Source organism: Berghia stephanieae, chromosome 10 (assembly GCF_034508935.2).
Source record: "Berghia stephanieae isolate SIO BIC M18660-M18661 chromosome 10, UCSD_Bste_1.3, whole genome shotgun sequence".
Lineage (NCBI taxonomy): Eukaryota > Metazoa > Mollusca > Gastropoda > Nudibranchia > Aeolidiidae > Berghia > Berghia stephanieae.
This window is the reverse complement of record NC_088369.1, coordinates 17,266,039-17,289,565: the sequence shown is the minus strand read 5'-3', so window position 1 is coordinate 17,289,565 and position 23,527 is coordinate 17,266,039. Positions and strand designations below refer to the sequence as shown.

General features: G+C 37.4%; 1 protein-coding gene across 3 annotated transcripts in view; it reads left to right on the top strand.

Annotated features, from left to right (window-relative positions):
• Window positions 1–23,527, top strand: part of LOC144980740 (uncharacterized) — a 53,545-nt gene that overhangs the window by 2,574 nt on the left and 27,444 nt on the right. For 2 of the 3 annotated variants that reach the window (XM_078928477.1, XM_078928478.1), the window contains exons 2-16: window positions 859–1,039; window positions 2,605–2,679; window positions 3,488–3,663; window positions 5,035–5,127; window positions 6,882–7,108; window positions 8,349–8,598; window positions 10,273–10,397; window positions 11,160–11,511; window positions 12,298–12,477; window positions 14,438–14,581; window positions 14,865–14,989; window positions 16,300–16,446; window positions 19,947–20,067; window positions 22,414–22,735; window positions 23,138–23,181. In XM_078928477.1, the coding sequence (XP_078784603.1) occupies window positions 879–1,039; window positions 2,605–2,679; window positions 3,488–3,663; window positions 5,035–5,127; window positions 6,882–7,108; window positions 8,349–8,598; window positions 10,273–10,397; window positions 11,160–11,511; window positions 12,298–12,477; window positions 14,438–14,581; window positions 14,865–14,989; window positions 16,300–16,446; window positions 19,947–20,067; window positions 22,414–22,735; window positions 23,138–23,181 (2,542 nt within the window). In that variant the 5' untranslated portion in view covers window positions 859–878. The remainder of the gene's footprint in view (window positions 1–858; window positions 1,040–2,604; window positions 2,680–3,487; window positions 3,664–5,034; window positions 5,128–6,881; window positions 7,109–8,348; window positions 8,599–10,272; window positions 10,398–11,159; window positions 11,512–12,297; window positions 12,478–14,437; window positions 14,582–14,864; window positions 14,990–16,299; window positions 16,447–19,946; window positions 20,068–22,413; window positions 22,736–23,137; window positions 23,182–23,527) is intronic. The other variant, XM_078928479.1, reaches the window with a different exon arrangement.

Below are 23,527 nucleotides of genomic sequence, written 5' to 3'. Positions count from 1 at the left end.
TCTGTGACTGTGCCCGATTTGATTACGCCTTGAGGGTTAAATGACCACTATTCAGTCATTATTCATCCAATCAACTTGAAATTTTCACAGTAGATTTATGGAAATATACGAGTTTATAAAGTCAAAAGTTTACTACTTGGATTATAAGAAACCTTTTTAAATCCTAAAGTTATGTCATCTATCCCAGCTTTGACGACATCATTTCAATTCTAGAATGAAATGAAAAATCAGTTGCTCTGTCAATAAATAGAAATAGTTCATTTATAATGTTCAGTTTTAAATTCAGAAATATCAGCAGTATATCCTACTTGTATCAACATTTTTATCACTGTCACAGCCTCATCATACATATGATTTCTAATTCTACTGTTATCAATTTTCATCCACGTCACATGTTTAATTTTAACGAAAGAGTGAAAATGGAGAGGCTTCGTATGGGAACAAAACAGACAATGGACGTTTCGGGTACAAACCCTTTGTCAACACAACAGTACACAAAAAGAAACGTGGATACAAAATAAAATATGATGAATAATAACTTGTATCGTCTGTACTCAATGGTGGTTGCAGTATGAATGAAATGTTAGCGTGGCGTGGGTAGCGGATAGGGTGCCCCAGGGGGGTGATCAAATTGATAAGAAAAGGTCAGCATCAGGGAACAGAACCTTCCAGAAAATAATGGAAGATAAAAGACATATAGGTGGTAGTAGTAGTAGTAGTAGTAGTAGTAGTAGTAATAGTAGTAGTAGTAGTTGTAGTAGTTTCTAGGTTTATTTTTGAGATATTCATTTAAAGTTATAGCAAATTAGGTTTTAAAGTCACTTTTGATAATATTTTGACTTTTATCTAAACTTTCAGATAAATTCCATTCCTTCGCCATGTGGCCGATGTTATTGGATTACTCCAAGGAGGAGTCCAAGAGGATCTTACGTCGCTTGGAGCTTGGGGCATACGCATCCATTGTGTCCGTCTTCAGGGCTCAAGGAGATTTGTCCAGAGAGAAGAAAAAGATTTTGCAAGATCTGCAACAAACTCTAAGGTGTGGAATAAACATGGTGGTTTTACTTTGATGTTTAGTAACTAAAGATTCAGATTTTTCTTTGTTTTTTTTTTTTAGATCTGAGATCATGGCAGAGGGTGGGGAGGGAAATATTTATCTTTTGAACTTTCATCGCAATATCCACTAAATGTGCTCAAAGCGCTTTACAAGGGGTCCCTGGCCAACAGCAATGATTAACATTTAGGACGGGACATGACACCTGTTAGGCGATGTTACAGTGTTTTCGGACAGAGGCAACGCTGTCAACGGCCAGGTACTCATTTTACACCTGAGTATGGGGAAAGAATGTGAGTAAAGAGCCTTCTCCAAGGACTCAACTATGCGCAGAGCGAGGCTCGAACCCAGGACCTTTCGATCCGAAAGCGAGTGTCATACCACCAGACCACATAGCCGCATCTTTCCTGGTTGTTAACTATTAATACAGTAGAACTCGGAAATAGCGAGTTCGACTGGTCCACTCCTGATTACTCGCTATTCCCGAGTTGCCAGGAAAGGTTATAATATTGCTGGTTATTCCCCTCAGTGTGTAATTCAAGTAAAAGCCGTCGCCCCTATTTCAATTTCTTCACAGAAGTGGCAGAATGCTTGGTTTTTTGTTGTTTTTGTTTTGTTTATTTCAAGTAAAATCATGACTAGAAAAAAAACAAGAACATAGAAGTGTGTGCGTGTGCGCGCGAGTGTTTGTATGCACTCGGCATGTTTGATGAGGTAAGCAAGCGCATCACTCAATCACTGACCCATTGAAATAATGGTTCCACACTCCCCTCTCTCGCTGATCGTGTCGTTCGTTAACGATGCTACTCGCTAACCGATGCTGCGAAGTGAGGCATGTTGACATGTGCTTACCTCGCGCGTCGCGTGGCACCACATTGGGTGAATAATTGACCCCCACCCCCAATACACACACACGCACACAAACCCAACCCCCACCCAAATTTGTTTCGCCTATTATGTACTACTACAGACTAGGCTGGCTACTATGTAATATTACTCGTAACGAAAAATAAGAAAAGAAAAGAGGCTAGGCTAAAAATATTTAAATTGCCATTGTCTCTTGTTTTGCTTTACTTCGTTCGCAGTCCTAGGCTGGGGCAGGAAATGCTCGTTATTTCCAAGTTGACCTCTTTTTCATACTCGCTACTTTCATGCTAATTTTATTGACTCAAATAAGGGGAAAAAACAGGGATTTAGATTTTACTCGCTATTTCCGAGTTCTCGCTATTTCCGAGTACGTTACTTTCATGTTCTACTGTACAATATTATTTTTACCCAATTGAAAAAAAAAATTATGGATCTCATCATAGGTTAAATTGCTGCAATATGAAATCCTTTATTTCAATTTCAAGAACTGTTGATTCCTCTTTGTCACCGGAAATTCATTGGTTTTTAAATTTTTTTATTGATATCTTAATTCCTTCTACCGACTTCTATCAGCCTCTGTGTTCAGTAGATTGTAATGTGAATCTGTCTTCATACAGTCGGTATGCAGGATGTATTTTTAAATGGTATCGAAGAAAAATAAAATCTTTTTTGTCCTGTTTCAGTATATCTACAGAAAGGCACAGAGCTGAAGTCAGGCGAGCGATCAACGATGAAAAACTATCAACCATTGCTGACAGGTTATTATTAAAACTTTTATTTCAATTCCCACAATAAATTTCAGAGATTTATTTTTTTTTAATGCTTAGAGCTTCAAATTTCGTTTTTGTTTTTTTTGTTGGGTTTTTTTTTTTTTTAGTTCTGATCTTTTAATAGATTTTATTCCTCCACAGACAAATAATAATATTGATAAAAGTATACCGAAAACAACAAGACAATACACACTTGTGTTAGCCATTATCATTTTCTAAAGTCTAATATACTATCATTTAAGATAAAAATGAAAGGAAAAAAAAAAAAAGAAGACAATCTGCTATTATTATTATATTTGTATCATATTTAGTACTTCTACTACTGCTACTGCTATATTTGTATCGTATTTAGTACTACTACTACTACTACTACTACTACTACTACTACTACTACTACTACTACTACTACTACTACTACTACTACTACTACTACTACTACTACTACTACTACTACTATACTACTACTACTACTACTACTAACTACTACTACTACTACTACTACTACTACTACTACTACTACTACTACTACTACTACACTACTACTACTACTACTGCAATTACTACTACTACTACTACTACTACTACTACTACTACTACTACTACTACTACTGCAATTACTACTACTACTACTACTACTGCAATTACTACTACTACTACTACTACTACTACTACTACTACTACTACTACTACTACTACTACTGCAATTACTACTACTACTACTACTACTACTCTTACTGACTAATAATGTAACCTCTTATTAAACGGGGCGTCCTCCTTTTCCAATGTTTGCACACAGTGTGGTTGGTAACACAGATGCCAATGAGTGGATGGTGGAAGGCAGACGTCTGGTGCCTCTCATGCCTCGACTGGTGCCACAAACAGCCTTCACTGCTACAGCCAATCAAACAGCCTCTGCCATGGTGGAGAAAAACGCCTCTTTGCCACCTCCCTCTCAGACGTGTGGGAAAAATGGTATAATAATAATAATATAATAAATATATTATTGCGCCCTTTCGCAACGACACCATAAGATCCAGTCGCCAAGGTATTCCATGAAGGAATATAGATAATCCATCAAACAGGGTGTCTGATGTCAACGGGAATCGCCCATGTTGTCCAATGTGAGAAAATTGGGGTTAATAACCTAGCCCAAGGAAATAAAACAAAAGTGCTGAAGCGGGGCTCGAACCTTGGACCTACTGGGTCACAGTGCAATGCCTTAATCACTCGGCCACTTCGCAATAATAATATTAATGATAGTCATTACTTTTTTGTATTGGAGTCTTACCCCATTTCAACAGCTCCAGGCACATTACATTCATTAGATAATAATAATAAGCATATTTCTATAGCGCCTTTCTTCGAACCCTCAAAGCACTTTAATAAAAAACAGTGCTGATGGTTTTCCTCGGATCTGCAGAAATCCGCGATTTTGGAGTCCAGAGGAGGAATTTTCTCCTTTTAAAAATGACATTTTCTCAAAACAATGTGCTAGCAATGAGAGAGTTGACGTGTGGTGGAACACACAGGTGCAGTTTCCCACTCTCCAGAAGTTAGCTAGAGTATCAATGATAGTCTATCATCTCAGTTGCTCTAAAAGTGGGGTTCAGTGCAGTAAAAACGGGGCTTAAAGGCAATCGTTCAATATTTTCCTACTTTTTCACTTTTTGTCATCATCAGCACTGAAATAAGGACATTGTTTACCCAGGTAACAATAACATTGCATGACCAAATCAATATCAAAACATCAAGAGCATAAAACAGGCATCAAAAACATCATCAATACATAAGTCACATACAATAGATTTAAGATTCAATTAAGTAGATATTTTCTGAAAAGATTAAAAAGTGAATACAATGAAAAATAAAAACATAGCAATTTCAATTACTTGCACTCGAATAGACATTTTACACACTTGATAAGAATGTACATTTTAAAAAGATATTTGATTTTCATAGCTTACATGTGAACTCTCGCCTCACATTCTAAGTGATGGTTGGTTTCGCTTGTGAATGACACTTTTTTTCTTTCTGGGTCAGCTATGTCTTAATATTTAGTGGTAAGTGTGCTGCACTCTGTTGAATGCACCAAAAATCATGAGATGCTTTTAAGGGACCACTTTTCCTGACTACTGTACCAAGTTGAGAATCCTTTCTTCTAATATTAAAAATAATAAATCATGTTGCCGAATATTTAGTTATAAATTTTTTATTTAGACAATTTGTCATCACTATTCTCAGGAAATCGTCTACCATGTCTGCTTCTCCAACAATGATTTAGAAATAAAATGACCGTTGTAAGATTGACTTTATCAACACGTTCTTGATTCTCCGATCCCTCAGATCCAACCACAACTTTGGTCAAGGTGCCCAGACCGTCCAGTCCATCGTCCAATGTCGTTGTCCTGCCAAGTGGTACGTCTATCCACATCAAAGGTAACTGCCACTATTATTTTAAATATTAAAAAAATTATGATTGATTTTTTTTATACTGCCCTACGTAATAATACAATATTCATCACTGCCTGTAGAGAGATATTCATTCGTACCTGTGTCAAGTGAGGTTATGCCTTACCCAGTGCAACAATGCTAGGAGTAGATTTTTGAGATCATGTCACCCATCCAGTTACTGACTATGTCACAGAATCCTATTGACTTTGAAATGAATCGATTGCTGTAAAGTTCTTTAAAAGCATTCAGTTTATTTTAAACTATTCAAAATGTAATTCTTCTACGATGTCATAAAAATAGAAACTTAATGTAAGTGATGATGGGAACAATTAGCTGTTAGTAATGATAACATTTAGTTCTCTTTTAAAACACATGTTCCCGAAAGTATCAGTTCTCGTAGTGATAACCGAGGTTGCCAATTTTCAATATTTTTACGGAACTCGGTATATTATAAACCCTCTGTATGTATTATTATATTTGTTATTTTGAATTTATAATGTAGGCATTTGAGTATTTCTCTTTGTTAGATTTTGTGCTTGTGTCTGGATGAGACTTATAGGTGGTCTCAGACTGAGTACATTGATGGTATGCTCTTGGAATCTACATCTGATCCTTATTTGTTCCCAGTTCCCCTTTGTTTTACTTTTTCTTGGGTGCTTTAATTGTAATTCTAGAACTTTTTACTATCCCATTTTCTTCCTTTTTACTGGCGCTGATATGACCTAAATGTGTTGCAAGCGCCGTAAAACCCTTAAAAACAAACAAACAAAAACAAACCCTCTGTATATTTTCCAATCACCTGCTAAACAGAAAAAAGTAAGTACAAACATCTTTTTACTCGAGTTCAGCACTCAGAAATGGGTCACTCAATTCAATATATATGTGTGTGTGTGTGTGTGTAAAAGTTCAGTAAATTTTTGCATCCTGAATTGGCAGCCCTGATTTACATCTGTTGAGAAAACCGCTTTATAATGATAATAAAAATACTCTATTAATCTCAAAAAAGGAAATTTGATTGTGTGGTGAATATAGATATTGATAAATCATTTGGGTAAAAAAAAACAAGCATATGAACAGAACACTATAAATTTACACAGATAATAGTATACATAAAATATATGAATAAATAATGTAAAAAGGAAGAACTTTGTGTTTAGCAAAGTAAAATTAAAATGAAGAAAAAGCAATAAAATTAATTTTATGCATTATAAAATAACTCAAATTGGTTGTAGATAAGATCTATCATGACTACATGAAACAATGACAACTAAAAATGTTTTTTTACAACCATCATATTATAACTAGTAATGTGCTTTAACTTAACATTCTACACGTAAGGCGTAAAGCTTTTGACCAGTGTGAATATTCTATCCGAATTTGTGACTCACAGCATCAATCTGATATCGGGGCAGAATGAACTCAATCAAAGTTTGAATTTAAAACAAAAATAATTATGAGAATTACAAAATTTTCAGTTTCTAAAATAATTTATGAAACAAAACTTATTCTCCTTGAGGAAGACATTTTGTTTCAACTCAAATTTTATGAGTTTAACTGTAAATTCAATTTTAAGTAAGCATCGGACTCATCTTGATATATTACCTTTTTGATATTCGATTGGCGCAATATAAATTTTATTTATTTATTCATTTATTTACTGTATATCTCTTTGTATAAATAACAAATAAAAAGTGTTGTTATAAAATCTATTTTTGTTTCCTTCTCCCCTCCACGTGTAGGAATGCTGAACCAAGACGACGACGAAGATCTGGGCGTTGTCAACCCTCAGCACATCACATCTCGCAGTTTGTCGACAGAGAGTCAAAGTGCATCTACCCAGACACCCCGTGTTGCGTACACCACCACCAGTGGCAGCATCCCTTCCTCGTCCCCTGTCAAGATTACAATCAGCAAAAGTCCACAGGGCAGACCGGCCAGCGTGAGCAGTGGATCACAGCCGGCCAAGGTATTCGTTAGGATTTTATCCGATCTGCCACAACTAGCCCAAATTTAAGGGAAAATTACGGATATTTTTACTCATGCCTGATTGACCTAATTTGATTGTATTTTATTGTTCCAGGAAAAAAATCATCATCAGTATTGTCACCACCACAATATTCCTTATCACAAATCACATGTTCATATGAAGGCTGGTTTTCCAAAATTTGTTAAGTTGGATTTTTCTACTTTTTGAGATTTTCCATCCATGAGATTAATTGAAATACAAATTTTATTTTAAGCATCAATTGACACAGGAATTTCCTTATAGGGAATGAGATTAGCGGAAGAATAGCGTCCCTTGATTGGACGTCACCTTACAGAGAGAACGTCAATTTGGTTTTGCGTATGTGTCTCAAGCCGCTTTCACCGGAGGCGAGGACGAAAGACGCATGCGCACAACCAACATGATGTTCTCTCTCTAATAAGTTTTCCGCTGTGACGTCCAATCAAGGGACGCTACTCTTCCGCTAATCTCATTCCCTATATCTGTTAGAATTTGAAGTTTAAACACGATAAAATAATAGACCGAATGAGAAATTTTAAGGGAAATTATCCTTAATATCTCATAATGGGAATAAGGGAGTTTTGGAAAACTATTCTTCACATATATCCCGGAATTGTCCCAAAATTTCCCCCGGATTTTGTTTTTGAAAAGTTGAAGGGTCTGAGTTTTTATTAAAAAAGGAATGCAAGGAAATGTTACACTTCTAGACATGGCAGAAAGACGATTAGTCTTCGATGGTTTTGGGTTTTCCCTTTTTCAAAATGACTTGGGTGGGAATTTTTGACCTCTCATAGTTGGCAGCTTTCTGTGTTTTCTATCCTCCTATAAATGTTTTCCAAATTGTTATCTGTGTCGTTGTCTTGGTTGGGATGGAAACCATTGTTATTTTTTATTTATTTTTTTGGAGAGGATATTTTTTCCCCTTTAAATCATCTCTCCGTTGTGTAGTTATATTTTTGTTGTGAATATAATGATCTGTAAGTGTAAGCAGTCGGGTGTATTCCTTGTATTTGGATCTTGTGCTGGTGTCTGAATGAGACATTTAGGTGATCTCAAACTAGGTATGCTGACATTGTGCTCAAGGAAATTTAATCTTTTTCTTATTTGTACCATTCCCCTTTGTTTTACTTTTGCTTATGTGCTTTTTATCAAGGATTTGGCCTTTTTTTTAAAATTTTGTTTTTGTTTTGTTTTGTTTCAGGTGATCCTGGTGACCAGTGCCGGTGGGACACAAGGAACCCCAGTCATGCAACGTTCCACATCTGTCCCTGTTCGCAACGTGCCTGCAGCAACGGTCACCAACAACGCAGGAGTCCCGATGCCTCTCCGTAACCAGGTCAATATTCCTGAGGTCGTCCGATCCGCTTCTTCCATGGCCGCCTCGGCCGCTTCTTCGAACTTCCCAGGGGTCGTGACCTCGACAACCATGACAAGTTCAGTCTCAATGCCAGGTTAGATTTGATTTTGTTGTTAGGACCAAATTCAAAGCTGCTTTTTTTTTGTTTTTTGTTTTTTTAATCACAGATTTTTGGTAGCCAAATTTGAATGTTTACTCCAGTTATGGGTTGTTCTTTTTTTTTAACCAAAATTATAGAGGAAAATCATTGAAATTGTTTACAGTATCCCCCTATGGTGAGGCTGAGGACCTAAAGCGGACCACAGACTTCATAGCAGATATCGGACTGCAGCCATAGATGTCCATCAGAGGAACGAAGAAGAAGAAGAAGAAGTTTACAGTTTACAAAATAAAAACAGGTCTTCAGCATCCCAATAATTTGCCCTTTCCCTGACTGGAATAACTGAATCGGTGGAGCTCTCGCTTCACACGCAAAGGGACTGTGATCGATCCTGTGTCGTGTCCAGAATTTTTTTCAGACCCATCTGTCCATCCAGCAGTGATTGGGTAGCTGGGTGTGGTTTGATTTGGTGTAAAGTCCTTTTCGAATGACTAGAATCTATCATCAGGATAGCAAGCAGTTGTCTGTTTCACATTATACAAGGTTGCCAATATACCGTATATTTACGGAATTCAGCATATTATAAAACCTCTGTATATTTTCCAATCACCTACTACTAAATGGGAAAAAGTAAGTACATGATGTCTTTTTACTGGAGTTCAGCATTCAGACATGGGTTGTTCAATATTTTTGCATCTGGGTGGGGTTCCTGACCTCCCATAGTGGGCAGGGTGGTACATACTGTGTTTTCTATCCCCTTATATCTGTTTTCCAACATGCTTTCTGTCTTTGTCTTGGAATGAGACTTGGTTTTGTCCTGGTCCTGGCTGAGAGGGAAACAGTCGAATGTATAGTTAGTTTTGGGAGATGATATTTTTTTCATTGAAAATCATCTCTCTGTTATGCACTGTATTATGCTTTCTTTATTTTATATATGATTTGTAAAACATTTGAGTGTGTTCCTCTTAGCGGGACCTGTGCTTGTGTCTGGATGAGACTTTTAATGATCTCAAACTAGGTACTTTGATAGAGTGCTTTTGGAATCTACACCTGTTTCTTATTTGAACTAATTCCCATTTGTCTTCCCTTTTCTTGGATGCTTTATTGTAATTCTAGAACTATCCCATTTTCTTCCTTTTTACTGGCGCTGATATGACCTTAATGTGTTGCAAGCGCCGTAAAACCCTTAAAAACAAAACAAACAAATATTTTTGCATAAAAGTTCAGTAAATGTTTGCCTCTTGAATGGGCAACCCTGATTATAGAAGCAGGAATTAACTCTGGCTCCATGAGTCAAATGGCTCCGAAGGAAAAGTGGCTCCGAAGGGCAAGTGGCTGGAAAGCTTTCGCTGTTTTTGTTTTGTTTTTTTTGTATAAGTTATATTCTTGTCTTTGATTATCTACAATAATGATAATAATGATGGTTTATGAATGTCTTTGATTATCTACAATAATGATAATAATGGTGGTTTATGAATGTCTTTGATTATCTACAATAATGATAATAATGATGGTTTATGAATGTCTTTGATTATCTACAATAATGATAATAATGATGGTTTATGAATGTCTTTGATTATCTACAATAATGATAATAATGATGGTTTATGAATGTCTTTGATTATCTACAATAATGGTAATAATGACGGTTTATGAATGTCATTGCAGTGACTGTCCCGTCAGCCCCTTCTAGCTCAGGCACGAATCCAGCTTTATTCAACCCGTCTGTCCAGATTGGGTTGGGGAAGGTGAGACCCCGAGTTGTTCCCCGTCAGCGATACCCTGGTGTTGTGGTAAGGCTAATACATCACTTCCTGTATTTGATTCCATGTTTCCCAACCTCCCATAGTGGGCAGGGAGGTACTTACTGTGTCTTCTATACCCCTATACCTGTTCTCCAATTGCTTTCTGTCTTTGTTTTGGATTGAGATTACTTGGTTTTGTCCAGGCCCTGGCCGGATACCCTAACTGAGAGGGAAACAGTCAAATGTATAGTTATGGGAGATGACATTTTTTTCATTGTATATCATCTCTCTGTTAAGTACTGTTATATTTTTTTTTATTTTTAACATATAATTTGTAAACATTTGAGTGTATTCCTCTTAGTGGGATCTTGTGCTGGTGTCTGGGTGATACTTTTAGGTGATCTCAAACTAAATAAACTGATAGTGTGCTCTTGGAATCTACATGTTATTTTAACCAATCCCCTTCACCTTACTTTTTCCTCAAGTCCTTCTAATTGTAAATCTAGAATGCTTTTGCTATCCGATTTTCTTCCTTTTTACTGGTGCTGATATGACCTAAATGTTTTGCAAGCACCATAAAACCCTTGAAAACAAAACAAGATTTCATGTTTATTTTGGACATATCATGGCATATGAAATTAGATTAACTCACTCAATCCTAATACAGACTATATCCAGAGTTTACCCGGGTTACTTTTTTTTTTTTTAATGTTGACACATCATGGGTCAGTAATTTTGAATTTTAAAAATATTATAATGAGTCCATTTATGTTTAGTTTTTCTACTTTTTTAAAAAATCATTTTCTTTAGCCTGGACACAAGTCGGGAGTGGTTCTGCCCATGGGTGGGCCCCAGCTCATGTCTCCTACCTCACAACAACACGGAACATCCGTCGGAACAGCTACGGGCCATGCTCAGGTCGGTGGCCCACCTCCCCCTCCAGCCCCTCCCTCGACGTCAATGACTGTGGCCGTCGCCCCTCCTTCTGCTGCTGCTGCGACTGCTCCTTCCACCCCGATTCTCCACCACCACCCGCAACAGCCGGTCCCTCAATCCGGCCCGCTTCCGACCCAGGCACAAGTGGTCCACCATCACACAACGGCCGGGGGAATTCAGGTGAAGACGCTGCAGAAGCCCACCATACAAATCAAACAAGAAGGAGGTGAGGATTGATAGTTTCATGGGTGAAAAGATTTCCGGCTTTACCTTGATTTCTGACTTTTTTATAGGAATTTAAATTTCTGTCCTAGCAGGCAGGGAGGTACTTGCGGTGTCTTCTATCCCCTCTTATGTTTTCCAATTGCTTTCTGTCTTTGTCTTGGAATGAGAGGCTTGGTTTTGTCCTGACCTTGGTCGGAGTCCTTGGCTGAGAGGGAAACAGTCGAATGTATAGTTATAGTTTTGGGAGATGATATTTTTTTTCCTTGTAAATCATCTTTCTGTTATGCATTGTATTATGTTTAGTTTACATATTATATTATATGATTGGTAAACATTTGAGTATATTCCTCTTAGTGGAGACCCGTGCTTGTGTCTGGATGAGACTTTTAAGTGATCTCAAACTAAGTACTTTGATAGTGTGCTCTTGGAATCTACATCTGTTCCCCATTTGAACCAATTCTCCTTTGTCTTACCTTTTCTTTAATTGTAATTCTAGAACTTTTTACTTTCCCATTCTCTTCCTTTTTACTGGCACTGATATGACCTTAATGTGTTGCAAGCGCCGTAAAACACTTAAAAACATTTTTTTTAAAAATTTCTTTCCGACATCTACATCACCCTGATATACTTGCCGAATCGTAAATATTTTTCGTAATTTTACGAATTTTATACAAATTTCATGACCAATTACGAAAATACTCAGGTTTGTGGGGGGGAAAAATATATAAATATATAAATATTTCTTCCTTCCTCTCCTCTTCCCCCCCTGCATCCCATCCACATCCAGGTATGAAGATCATTACTCAGAGCACTGGCAACAAGATTCTCCCCAAGCCTTCCCAGCATGCCCCTGGCTCTGCTGGCGGCCCATCCACACCCGTCGTGATGGTCAATACGGGTCAGTCCGGCTCCAGCACCACTACCTCAGCGGTCACCATGCTTCCTAGGACCATCTCCACGTACACAGGTAACTGTTTCAAAAGGAAGAACTTTTCAAACTGTGGACTAAACCACCAGTGTGGACTAAACCATAATATGTATTACCCCACATTGTGGGCCCGATGTTTATTGCCCCATGCCCACATTGTGGGCCCAGTGTTTGACAGTTATGAGCCTTTGCCAGGAGTGGGGACCCCAAAACTTATGTTGTTTTATCATGAAAGTGATTCTAAGCTTCTAGAAGCTTTTTGTGAACTGTAAAATGGAATGAACAAAAAGGAATAGAACAGCTTCCAAAAAAACCCCCCTAAAATAACGAGTTAAAAATACCAAAATATCCAACGTGGAAAGTTTCGAACTCAAAACCCTTCTTCGCCCAATAACAAAATCAGTAAAACTATTAATACATCACTTAAAGCCCACACAGGAGGCAGAAAAATACGATCTTGAAATTTCTAGACCGGACTTGCAGACTCTGTGATGTTCTATCCTTTGATTTATTTTTGGATTAAATATCAAGTTTTCTTTTTTTGAAAGTAAAACACTCTTTTGGTTACAATTTACTCTTAAGGTTTTAGGTGTTCAAATGAAATAATTGAAGGCTGATTTTCCAAAAGTCGTTGAGTCGATTTTTCTACTTTTTGAGATTTTCCATCCATGAGATAAATTGAAATACAAATTATATTTTAAGCATCAAACGGCACAAGAATTTCCCTAGCTTTGTGTGAATTTGAAGTTTAAAAAATATGATATAAAACAATAAACAGAATGAGAAATTTTATGGGAAATAATCCTGAATATCTCAAAATGGGAAAAGCAACCGGAGTTAGGCAGATTTGGAAAACCACTCTTCAATTATAGAAAACATTATCCGATGTGTTTAGTCACTCTTCAATTATAGAAGAAAACATTATCTGATGTGTTTAGTCACTCTTCAATTATAGAAGAACATATCCATGTGTCATCACTTCATTATAGAAGAAAACATTATCCGATGTGTTTAGTCACTCTTCAATTATAGAAGAAAACATTATCCGATGTGTTTAGTCACTCTTCAATTATAGAAGAAAACATTATCCGATGTGTTTAGTCACTCTTCAATTATAGAAGAAAACATTATCCGATGTGTTTAGTCACTCTTCAATTATAGAAGAAAACAATCCGATGTGTTTAGTCACTCTTCAATTATAGAAGAAAACATTATCCGATGTGTTTAGTCACTCTTCAATTATAGAAGAAAACATTATCCGATGTGTTTAGTCACTCTTCAATTATAGAAGAAAACATTATCCGATGTGTTCAGTCACTCTTCAATTATAGAAGAAAACATTATCCAATGTGTTATGTGTTTAGTCACTCTTCAATTATAGAAGAAAACATTATCCGATGTGTTTAGTCACTCTTCAATTATAGAAGAAAACATTATCCGATGTGTTCAGTCACTCTTCAATTATAGAAGAAAACATTATCCGATGTGTTTAGTCACTCTTCAATTATAGAAGAAAACATTATCCGATGTGTTTAGTCACTCTTCAATTATAGAAGAAAACATTATCCGATGTGTTTAGTCACTCTTCAATTATAGAAGAAAACATTATCCGATGTGTTTAGTCACTCTTCAATTATAGAAGAAAACATTATCCGATGTGTTTAGTCACTCTTCAATTATAGAAGAAAACATTATCCGATGTGTTCAGTCACTCTTCAATTATAGAGGAAAACATTATCCGATGTGTTTAGTCACTCTTCAATTATAGAAGAAAACATTATCCGATGTGTTCAGTCACTCTTCAATTATAGAAGAAAACATTATCCGATGTGTTCAGTCACTCTTCAATTATAGAAGAAAACATTATCCGATGTGTTTAGCGATGACGGCACAAACCTTGTTCTGGCAAAGGGTCTTATTTTCATATAAATTCAGGGGAGGTAATGAAATGTCTGTTGCAATGTAATTATAGCACCTGAATTGACTATCTCTTTCACAGCTCACTCTGGGGGCAAAGTGTTGAACATCACAACGCCGGGTGGTCGCGTGATAGCCACCACCACCAAGGCCAGCAGTGTGGTCACTGTCAACCCCAAGACTTTACACTTGACGGCGGTCAAATCAGGATCTGGAAGTACCACAGGTGGGTTTGTCTTGGATGATGTCATCCTGTAAGCTAAATAAAGGAAAATCGATAATGTGGACGTGATAATCACGTATTATCTCATTCGTAAGTAGCTGAGAGGGAGATAAATGAAATCTGTAAAAAAAAAGTGCCTTTACTTTCTCCGTGCTTTTTCCAGACATGCATACATAATATAAAATTGAGGCAAACGATAATGTTCTATTATTCTTTGTGTTGAAGAAAAAGTTTTAAGTTTAAGATTGCCTTAACCAAATGTTTACGATTGTATCATTTATTTCAGTGTCCAAGCCAAACGTGATTGTGGTACAGAAAACTCAACACCCCAGGCTACAGTCACCGCTAGTTCACGGATCGGCTCACATACGCAGTGTCAGCACTTCAGCTTTCCCAGGGGCCATTGAAAAGGTTTTTACTCTTTACTTTTTTATTTTTTTGATTTAATATTAATACAACAAAAATGTTTTCATCTTTCTATCTGAATGGAGGTTTTTTTGACCAGCCATAGTGGACAGCCAATAACGAAAACAATAAATACATTAATATAATGTATTTATTGTTTTTGTAGTTGGCTGAGTAAGGGTTTTTTGTCCGAAACATTCTGAGGGAGGCAGTTGCTGTGTCTTCTATCCCCCTATATCTGTTTTTCAACATGCTTTCTGTCTTTGTCTTGGAATGAGATTTCTTGGTTTTGTCCTGGCCCCGGCCTGATACCCTGGCTGGGAGGGAAAGAGTCAAATGTTTTGGGAGGTGAAATTTTTTGCCTTGTAAATAATCTCTCTGTTATTTGTTATGTACTGTTTTATTTTTTGTTTACATGCATATGATTTGTATTATATGATTAGTGTATTTCTCTTAGTGGTGACCCATGCTTGTGACAGGATGAGACATTTAGATGATTTAAAACTATGTACACTGATACTCTGCTCTTTGAATCTACATCTGTTCTCTATTTGAACCAATTCCCCTTTGTCTCACCTTTTCTTGGTGTACTTTAATTGTTATTCTGGAACTTTTTACTTTCCCATTTTCTTCCTTTATACTGGCGCTGTTATGACCTTAATGTGTTGCGAACGCCGTAAAACCCTTAAAAACAAACAAATATTCTGTGTTTGATATTTTGTTATTAAACTTATATTCATTTTTGTCCATCAAACAATTTTTGATCTCAGTCATTTTTTCCTTCTCCTTTTGATTTTATTCTTGTTTATTGAGCACATTAAGTGGATAGTGCAGTTAATATATATATAAAAATAAATTGATACTGCTATTTGTTATTGTTATCATATAACGTTATAACAAGTGTAACTAAATGACAATTTGCCACATTTGTGGACAATAAAGATCTATTATTATTGCGGCTATGTGGTCTAGTGGTATGACACTCGCTTTCGGATCGGAAGGTCCTGGGTTGGAGCCTCGCGCTCGGCGCATAGTTGAGTGCTTGGAAAAGGCGCTTTATTCACATTCTCTCACCAAACTCAGGTGTAAAATGAGTACCTGGTCGTAAAACAGCATTGTCTTTGTCCGAAAAATTGTAATATTGCCTAACAGGCGTTATGTCCCGTCCTACATGTTAAATGTTGCTGTTGACCAGGGACCCCTTGTAAAGCGCTTTAAGCACATTTAGTGGAAAGTGCGCTATATAAAAGCTGAATTTTAAAAAAATATATATTATTATTATTTGAAAGTTTGTTACTCTGTATTCATTGCCATAGGATGTGTTGGGTGGAGCAGGGCGTCACCTGGTGACTGCCGGGACCCCTGGAGGGCAACCGTTGACCACAGCAACAGCCACGGTGGGCAGACCTGGGGAACGACGAGTCATCATCACTACGTCTGGGGCTGGCGGGGAGACCACAAAGGTTAGACATCATTTGTCATGTTAATAAACGCGAATGAAATAAAATAAAATTCCCTTTATCAGTGATGCCAATCTTCCGCGGATCCGAGGAATTCCTCCTTTTTGGAGGTTCCTCCCTTTTTTTCTCCTCAGTTCCTCCCATTTTTCCTCCGTTGGCAATTAGCGAATCTTTGCAATATGATGGTGATATCACAAAAAATATAACTGCAATATATACATTAGATTTTTTAAAAAAAAGTTTTATGTGTTTTATGACTCCTTCACCTGATCTTTGAATGGATAATAAATGCTCCAAAAATTCATGGGAATTAGTCCCAGATAGCCTTATTTTGGCACTTAAAAAAAAAGATTTTCCGGGGGGGGGGGATGATGCCCCCGGACCCCCTTTGGGGGGCATCATGAGACGTCGATCATTTTCCTCCTTTTTCATTTTTTTTCTGATGGCATCACTGCTTTATTCATCCCATTGGGGAAATTTGTCTCTAAGGTCTATTCCAAGGGACGACTGAAATAACCTAGGCTCAGCAGCAGTGCATTGCTAGGGCAAGGTGACTTGCTCAAGACCAGAATATTGAGAATATTGGCTATTAACTTAAATGCTGGCCAACTTTGTGGCGTTTGTGTGTGTTGAACTCGCATGGGTGCAAGAGTGCCAGCTACAGTCGGCCTACCGGCCGATTGGATTACCGAAAACAACGTTGCCGGCTTTTTGCGATTTGGATTTGGATTTTTTTTTGTTGTTGTTGTTGTTAAGGTCCCAACAATCGGGTGGGTACGTCCATATGATTAAGCGAAACTTTTGAATCACGATGCTACTGTGACCCGGAAGTTTTTTCCTGATCCTGGCTGGATCCTTTTCTGTGAGGGAGACAGTCAAATGTATAGTTCCTTCTTTTTGAGAGATGATTTTTTTTTTTTTTGCTGTGTAAATCACCTCTCTGATATGTACTATTATAATTTATAGTTTTGACTATATTATACTAGTTTGTAAACATGTTTATCCCTCATAGCAGGATCCTTTGAATGTGCCTGGATGGGACTTGTAAGTATTGTCAAAATAGGCCCATTGATGGATTTGCTTGTGGAATATTCTGTTCTTTATTTGAACCAGTTCCCCTTTGTCTTGCCTATTTCTACGATGCTTTTGACTTCAGATCTACAACTTTTCCTCTGTCATTTATTTTCCATTTTACTGGCGCTGAAATTACCAAATAGTGTTGCAAGCGCTGTAAAACCCCTAACAACTAACAAAAAAAAAAACACATTAATAGTTCACCTGGATATAATACTATTCTGAGTCAGTGGGTCACATTCGTTGTCAGATTGGCATAGCGGCCAACTGTCCTGTTAAAATCAGGATTATCGGTAGAATAACTTGAAGAAAAAAGAAATTGGGACTGTTTATATATCTGGAAATGGCTCTTACATGTCCCAGGATTATGCTTTTTTGAATGACAAATCAGAACAAGTGACAGAAAAAGCTCTAAATCTATATTTAAAAAAAAACAAAAAAGTTGAGCTCTTATATAGCGCAATATCCACTAAACGTGCTCAAAGCATTTTACAAGGGGTCCCTGGCCAACAGCAACACAGGCGATATTACAAATTTTTGGGACAGAGACAACGCTGTTAACGGCCAGGTACTCATTTTACACCTGAGTACGGTGAGAGAATGTGAGTAAAGAGCCTTTTCCAAGGACTGAACTATGCGCAGAGCGAGGCTCGAACCCAGGACCTTCCGATCCGAAAGCGAGTGTCATACCACATAGCCACAGGGCTGCCAAGTGTCCAACATCATGCAGGACATTCCCGCATTTGGGGCTACTGTCCCGCATCACCACCTCGTGTCATGTCCATGGGTGCAAGAGGGCCGGCTACAGCCGGCCTGCCGGCGATTGGATTACCGAAAAAAATGTCGCCGGCTTTTTGCGATTTGGATTTGATTGATTGATTTATTTTTTTTTTTTTGTTACAAGAAACTTAACAAATTACTCCATTACAACCTTTGGATTAAACATACAACAATTGTGGACTACTATTATGAAGACTAGATGCTGAGAACAAGACTTCAAATGACGAGGTAAATCCGTGAATCTTGCAGGCTTTTTCAGATTATATGTCTGGTCATAAGTAGACTTGCAGGCTTTTTGAGGTCCAGTTGCTTGCACCCGTGGTCATGTCCATCATTTCAGCCCAGTTGTTGATAGTTTTTATAATATTAGGAGAATATGACTTTGATATATTCATCCTGTATGTTTCTGATTAGTCCCTTCAAAGTGTATGTAGTTATTGATGTCAGATAGTATTGTATTTTAGGAGGTCAATGACCAAAGTATTATTATATATTGTGTACTGTCCCTATTTGATTTTGCCAGTGTGTATTTGTGTTTATGTGTGTGTGTTTGTGTGTGTGTGCTGTTACTAAATTAAGAAATTAAGGAGCAGGCACCGATATAAGATAAAGAACTGAACAAGCGTGTATGAAAGGTGCCAGGCAAAGCAAGAAAGAAAAATACCATCCCAAAAAATCAGTCCACGTTGACTGTGACTGTTTGTGTATACATATATGTGTGTGTGTTTTCCTATTATTTTGTCCATGGTTTTGATTTTCTGAACTTGGCAGCTCTGAGATTATATTATAAAGTAGTCAAAAGCGTTCTGCTCTTCGTGGTCATGACATTATTGTGTGTTAAGATGTCCTGATTTAGTCGTTGTAAATGATAACGTGAAGTTGAATGTAAGCTTCAATTTAATTACAAAAACAGATCAAATGAACGTTTCGGGTTTCCCCTTTATCAACAAAACAGGATGATTGAAACAACACAGATGTCAATTTAATAACAAAAACAGATCAAATGAACGTTTCGGGTTTCCCCTTTATCAACAAAACAGGATGATTGAAACACCACGATTGTCAATTTAATTACAAAAACAGATCAAATGAACATTTCGGGTTTCCCCTTTATCAACAAAACAGGATGGTTGAAACACCACAGATGTCAATTTTATTACACAAACAGATCAAATGAACGTTTCGGGTTTCCCCTTTATCAACAAAACAGGATGATTGAAACACCACAGATGTCAATTTAATTACAAAAACAGATCAAATGAACGTTTCGGGTTTCCCCTTTATCAACAAAACAGGATGATTGAAACACCACAGATGTCAATTTAATTACAAAAAACAGATCAAATGAACGTTTCGGGTTTCCCCTTTATCAACAAAACAGGATGATTGAAACACCATCCTGTTTTGTTGATAAAGGGGAAACCCGAAACGTTCATTTGATCTGTTTTTGTAATTAAATTGAAGCTTACATTCAACTTCACGTTATTATTTATTTCTTCGAGCTTCGAGCAGCAACATTTACATTGATTAAGCCGTTGGGAAAGTTGGTCGCTATGGATTAGGGTTAGGATCAAAGCCTGTCTGCAAATGTTTTTTTTAAGAAAAGATTTTATGTAAATGTTTTTTGTGTTTCCTTTCTTCTTGTCCAGCCGGTGTCCATCATCCACCGAAGTCGCAGTGATATTGACGGTAAGTCATCTTGTTTGCTGACAGAGTTGATTCATGCAGCCAGGCATTTACCACCGGGAGCCGAAGGGACTGAAAAAACTGGTGGGTGGCCCGCCTTTTATTCAATCTCACCTTTAAAAAATGTCTTGGAAAGGAAAGGAAGGGCCTCTGGAAGAAAATAACTTTAACTACTTAACTCTTAGGTAGAGAAAAATGAGGGGGGGGGTCCTGATAGCTCAGTTGGTAGAGCACTAGCTTCATATGCACAGGGACCGAGATCGATCCCCGGGTGAAGTGGAGATTTTTGCCTGACTCTCTCTCTCATCATTAAGTTTCAGTTTCTCGATAAATCGATAATTTTGTAATCATTAGAGATTGGTTGAATGATGAAGATCAGAGTTTATTTTGATTTGGGATTGATGTTAGCTTTTATATAAATTTTTGTATAGTGCGCACTTTTTTTCCACATGTGCGGACAAAATACACTTTTTTGCTAAAACAAATACACTTTTTAGGGTCATGGATTACACTTTTCATCCTGGGAAGGTTGGCAGGTCTGCTGGTCCACCCAGCAGTGATTGGGTACTGGGTTACACGAAGTGCTCATACTGTTGAGTGCTTTAAGTCCAGACTGAAGACAGAATATTTCGTGTTAACTCACTCAATCCTAGAGATTTTTGCTTACTTTTCAAAATTGGAAAAAAAAATGTATTAAAAAGGAGCATGTACATAGAAAGATAGCTTTATTCAACTACCATTAACATGCAAAAACTTTAAAAAACATAAGCTATGATACTACGCCTATAATTTGTCTCATAAAAATGTAATAAATAGATATGGGGCAAAAGTAACCCCGGGTAAACTACGGATATAGTCGGTTTTAGGATTGAGTGAGTTAAACTTTCTTTAATCAACGGTGATGGTTTTCCTCCAGAGCTGTCACTTTGAAATTTCAGAAATTCGTCGTTTGCACAGGAAATAAAAGAAAAGTCACTATAGAAATAGCTTTACACATTACAATTTGCCCTCAACATGATCAAAACAATGCTCAAAAGTCCTGAATATAGATTGCCTGGAATAACACTTTCCTTTTCAATAAGATTTATTGAGTCACAGAAAGACACGTTTGAAGCTCTGCAGCCGGAGACAAAAAATTTGTAATTCTATTAATTTTTCGTAGTACTCGGCAGTGCAGGCCTGTTTCCTCGGATCCTTGGAAATCCGCGATTTTGGAGCAAGTGAAGGAAAATTCCTCTTTAATGTTGCATTCCCCCCCCCCCCCCCCCCCCCCCCCCCCCCCCCCCCCCCCGCCAATAATATGTATTGGCATAGAGAGACTTGATGTGTGGTGGAACAAATAGGTGCGGTTTCCGACTCGCCAAAAATTAGCTAGAGTATCAATGATAGTTTCTCATTTCAGTTGCTCTAAAAATGTGACTCACAGACAATCATAAATTCAAGATTTTCCTCCTTTTTCATTTTTTGTGTGACTATCAGCATTGATTGATATTCCAAAACAACCTTGTTCACATGCCACTCGTATCAGCATAACTTTATAGATCATCAAAGTAACATTTCCTTACAAAAAGCGCCGTTGAACATGTAGGATGGAGATTGGCTCTCTTTATATATAAATTATGCCTTTTCTGCCACGACACCATAAGATATCGTCGCTTCGGCATTCCACGAAGGAATATAGAATACTCATCAAACAAGATGTCTGTTGTCAACCGGAATCACCCATGTTGTCCAAGTGAGCAAAGTAGGGGTTAATAATCTTGCTCAAGGAAAAAAATGAAAGTGCCTGAAGCGGGGCTCGAACCCGGGTCATTTCGGGTCACAGTGCAATGCCTTAACCACTCGGCCACTTCGTCTATATATCTGTGACTTACTGCATTGCCCATGGGAGAATTATTTCCCCCTTTTTCAGTTGAAAAATCTAAACAAAAGTATTAAAAGTTTGGCCTAGAACTCTTCTTCTTTGGGAGTTGATTTCCATTGCCAATTAAAAAGACAGCTCAAATGCATAGTTATTGTTTTGGGAGATGATATTCTTTTCCTTGTAAATCATTTCTCTTATGTATTATTATTTTTATTTTGAATGTATAATGTAAGCATTTGAGTGTGTTCCTCTTTGTTGGATTTTGTGCTTGTGTCTGGATGAGACTTGTAGGTGATCTCAAACTAAGTACATTGGTGGTAAGCTCTTGGAATCTACATCTGATCCCTATTTGTTCTCAGTTTCCCTTTGTCTTACTTTTTCTTGGGTGCTTTAATTGTAATTCTAGAACTTTTTACTATCCCATTTTCTTCCTTTTTACTGGCGCTGATATAACCTAAATGTGTTGCAAGCGCCGTAAAACCCTTTAAAAAAAAAAGACAGCTCTGCTATAATAACGTTTTTTATTTTACATTTTATTTTTATCCATCCGTCTCTCTCTCTCTCAGGTCCCAGCATTTTTGAAATAGAAGGGAGTGACAATTACACATCGACAGCCGTCCTGACATCTTTGGCATCTCTCTCCTCTTCCACGTCCGCTGCCAACACGTCCTCAGCTTCCACCACGCTTCCAGCATCCACCACGTCGTCATCCTCCTCGTCCTCCCTGTTCGGTTCCAGCTCCCTCCAGCACCACACCCTTCCCCTTCATCACTTGCAACAGCTTCAGCAGCCGCATCACCGCCCACAGCAGCAACACGTCCAGCTGTCCACGCCGACTTCCCAAATTAAATTGATTGACGAAGGGAGGATTGAGATCAGATCTTCTAGGTAATAATAATAATAATAATAATAATAATAATAATGATAATAATAATAATAATGATAATAATAATAATAATAATAATAATAATAATAATAATGATGATAATGATAATAAAAATAATAATGATAATAATAATAATAATAATAATAATAATAATAATAATAATAATAACGATAATAGTAATAATATTTAAACACAATGCCAAATACCATTCCAATTCCTTTTTCTTGTCTGCGGAAATTCCTGTTTCGGAATTTGTTGTGATGCTTTTAACTTCAGATTTACAACTTTTTTGACACCTTTTATCCTCTTCCTGTTTTCTGGACCTGAAATTACCTAGTTAGTGTCACAGACACGGTACCAACAAAATAAATTTCTTACTTCAATTTTTTGTTTTTGTTTTACAGGTTAAAGAGCGAGAATGACCCGGATGAGCAGACTGTCACAGTCGGTGAGACTCCATTAGTCTTTACTTCCTATTATTTTCAGATTTGTATTTTTGATGGTAACGTGTTATGACCCTCTGCCTTGATATTTTTGTAACTTTTGTGCCAATTCCTAGAATAGGGACTTTGGGATTGTGCGGCTATGTGGTCTTGTGGTACGACACTCGCTTTCGGATCGGAAGGTCCTGAGTTCGAGCCTCGCGCTCGACGCATAGTTGAGTCGTCCTTAAAAAAGGCTCTTTACTCACATTCTTTCACCGTACTCAGGTGTAAAAACAGTACCTGGCCATTAACAGCAGTGTCTTTGTCCGAAAAAATTGTAATATCGCCTAACAGGCGGCATGTCCCGTC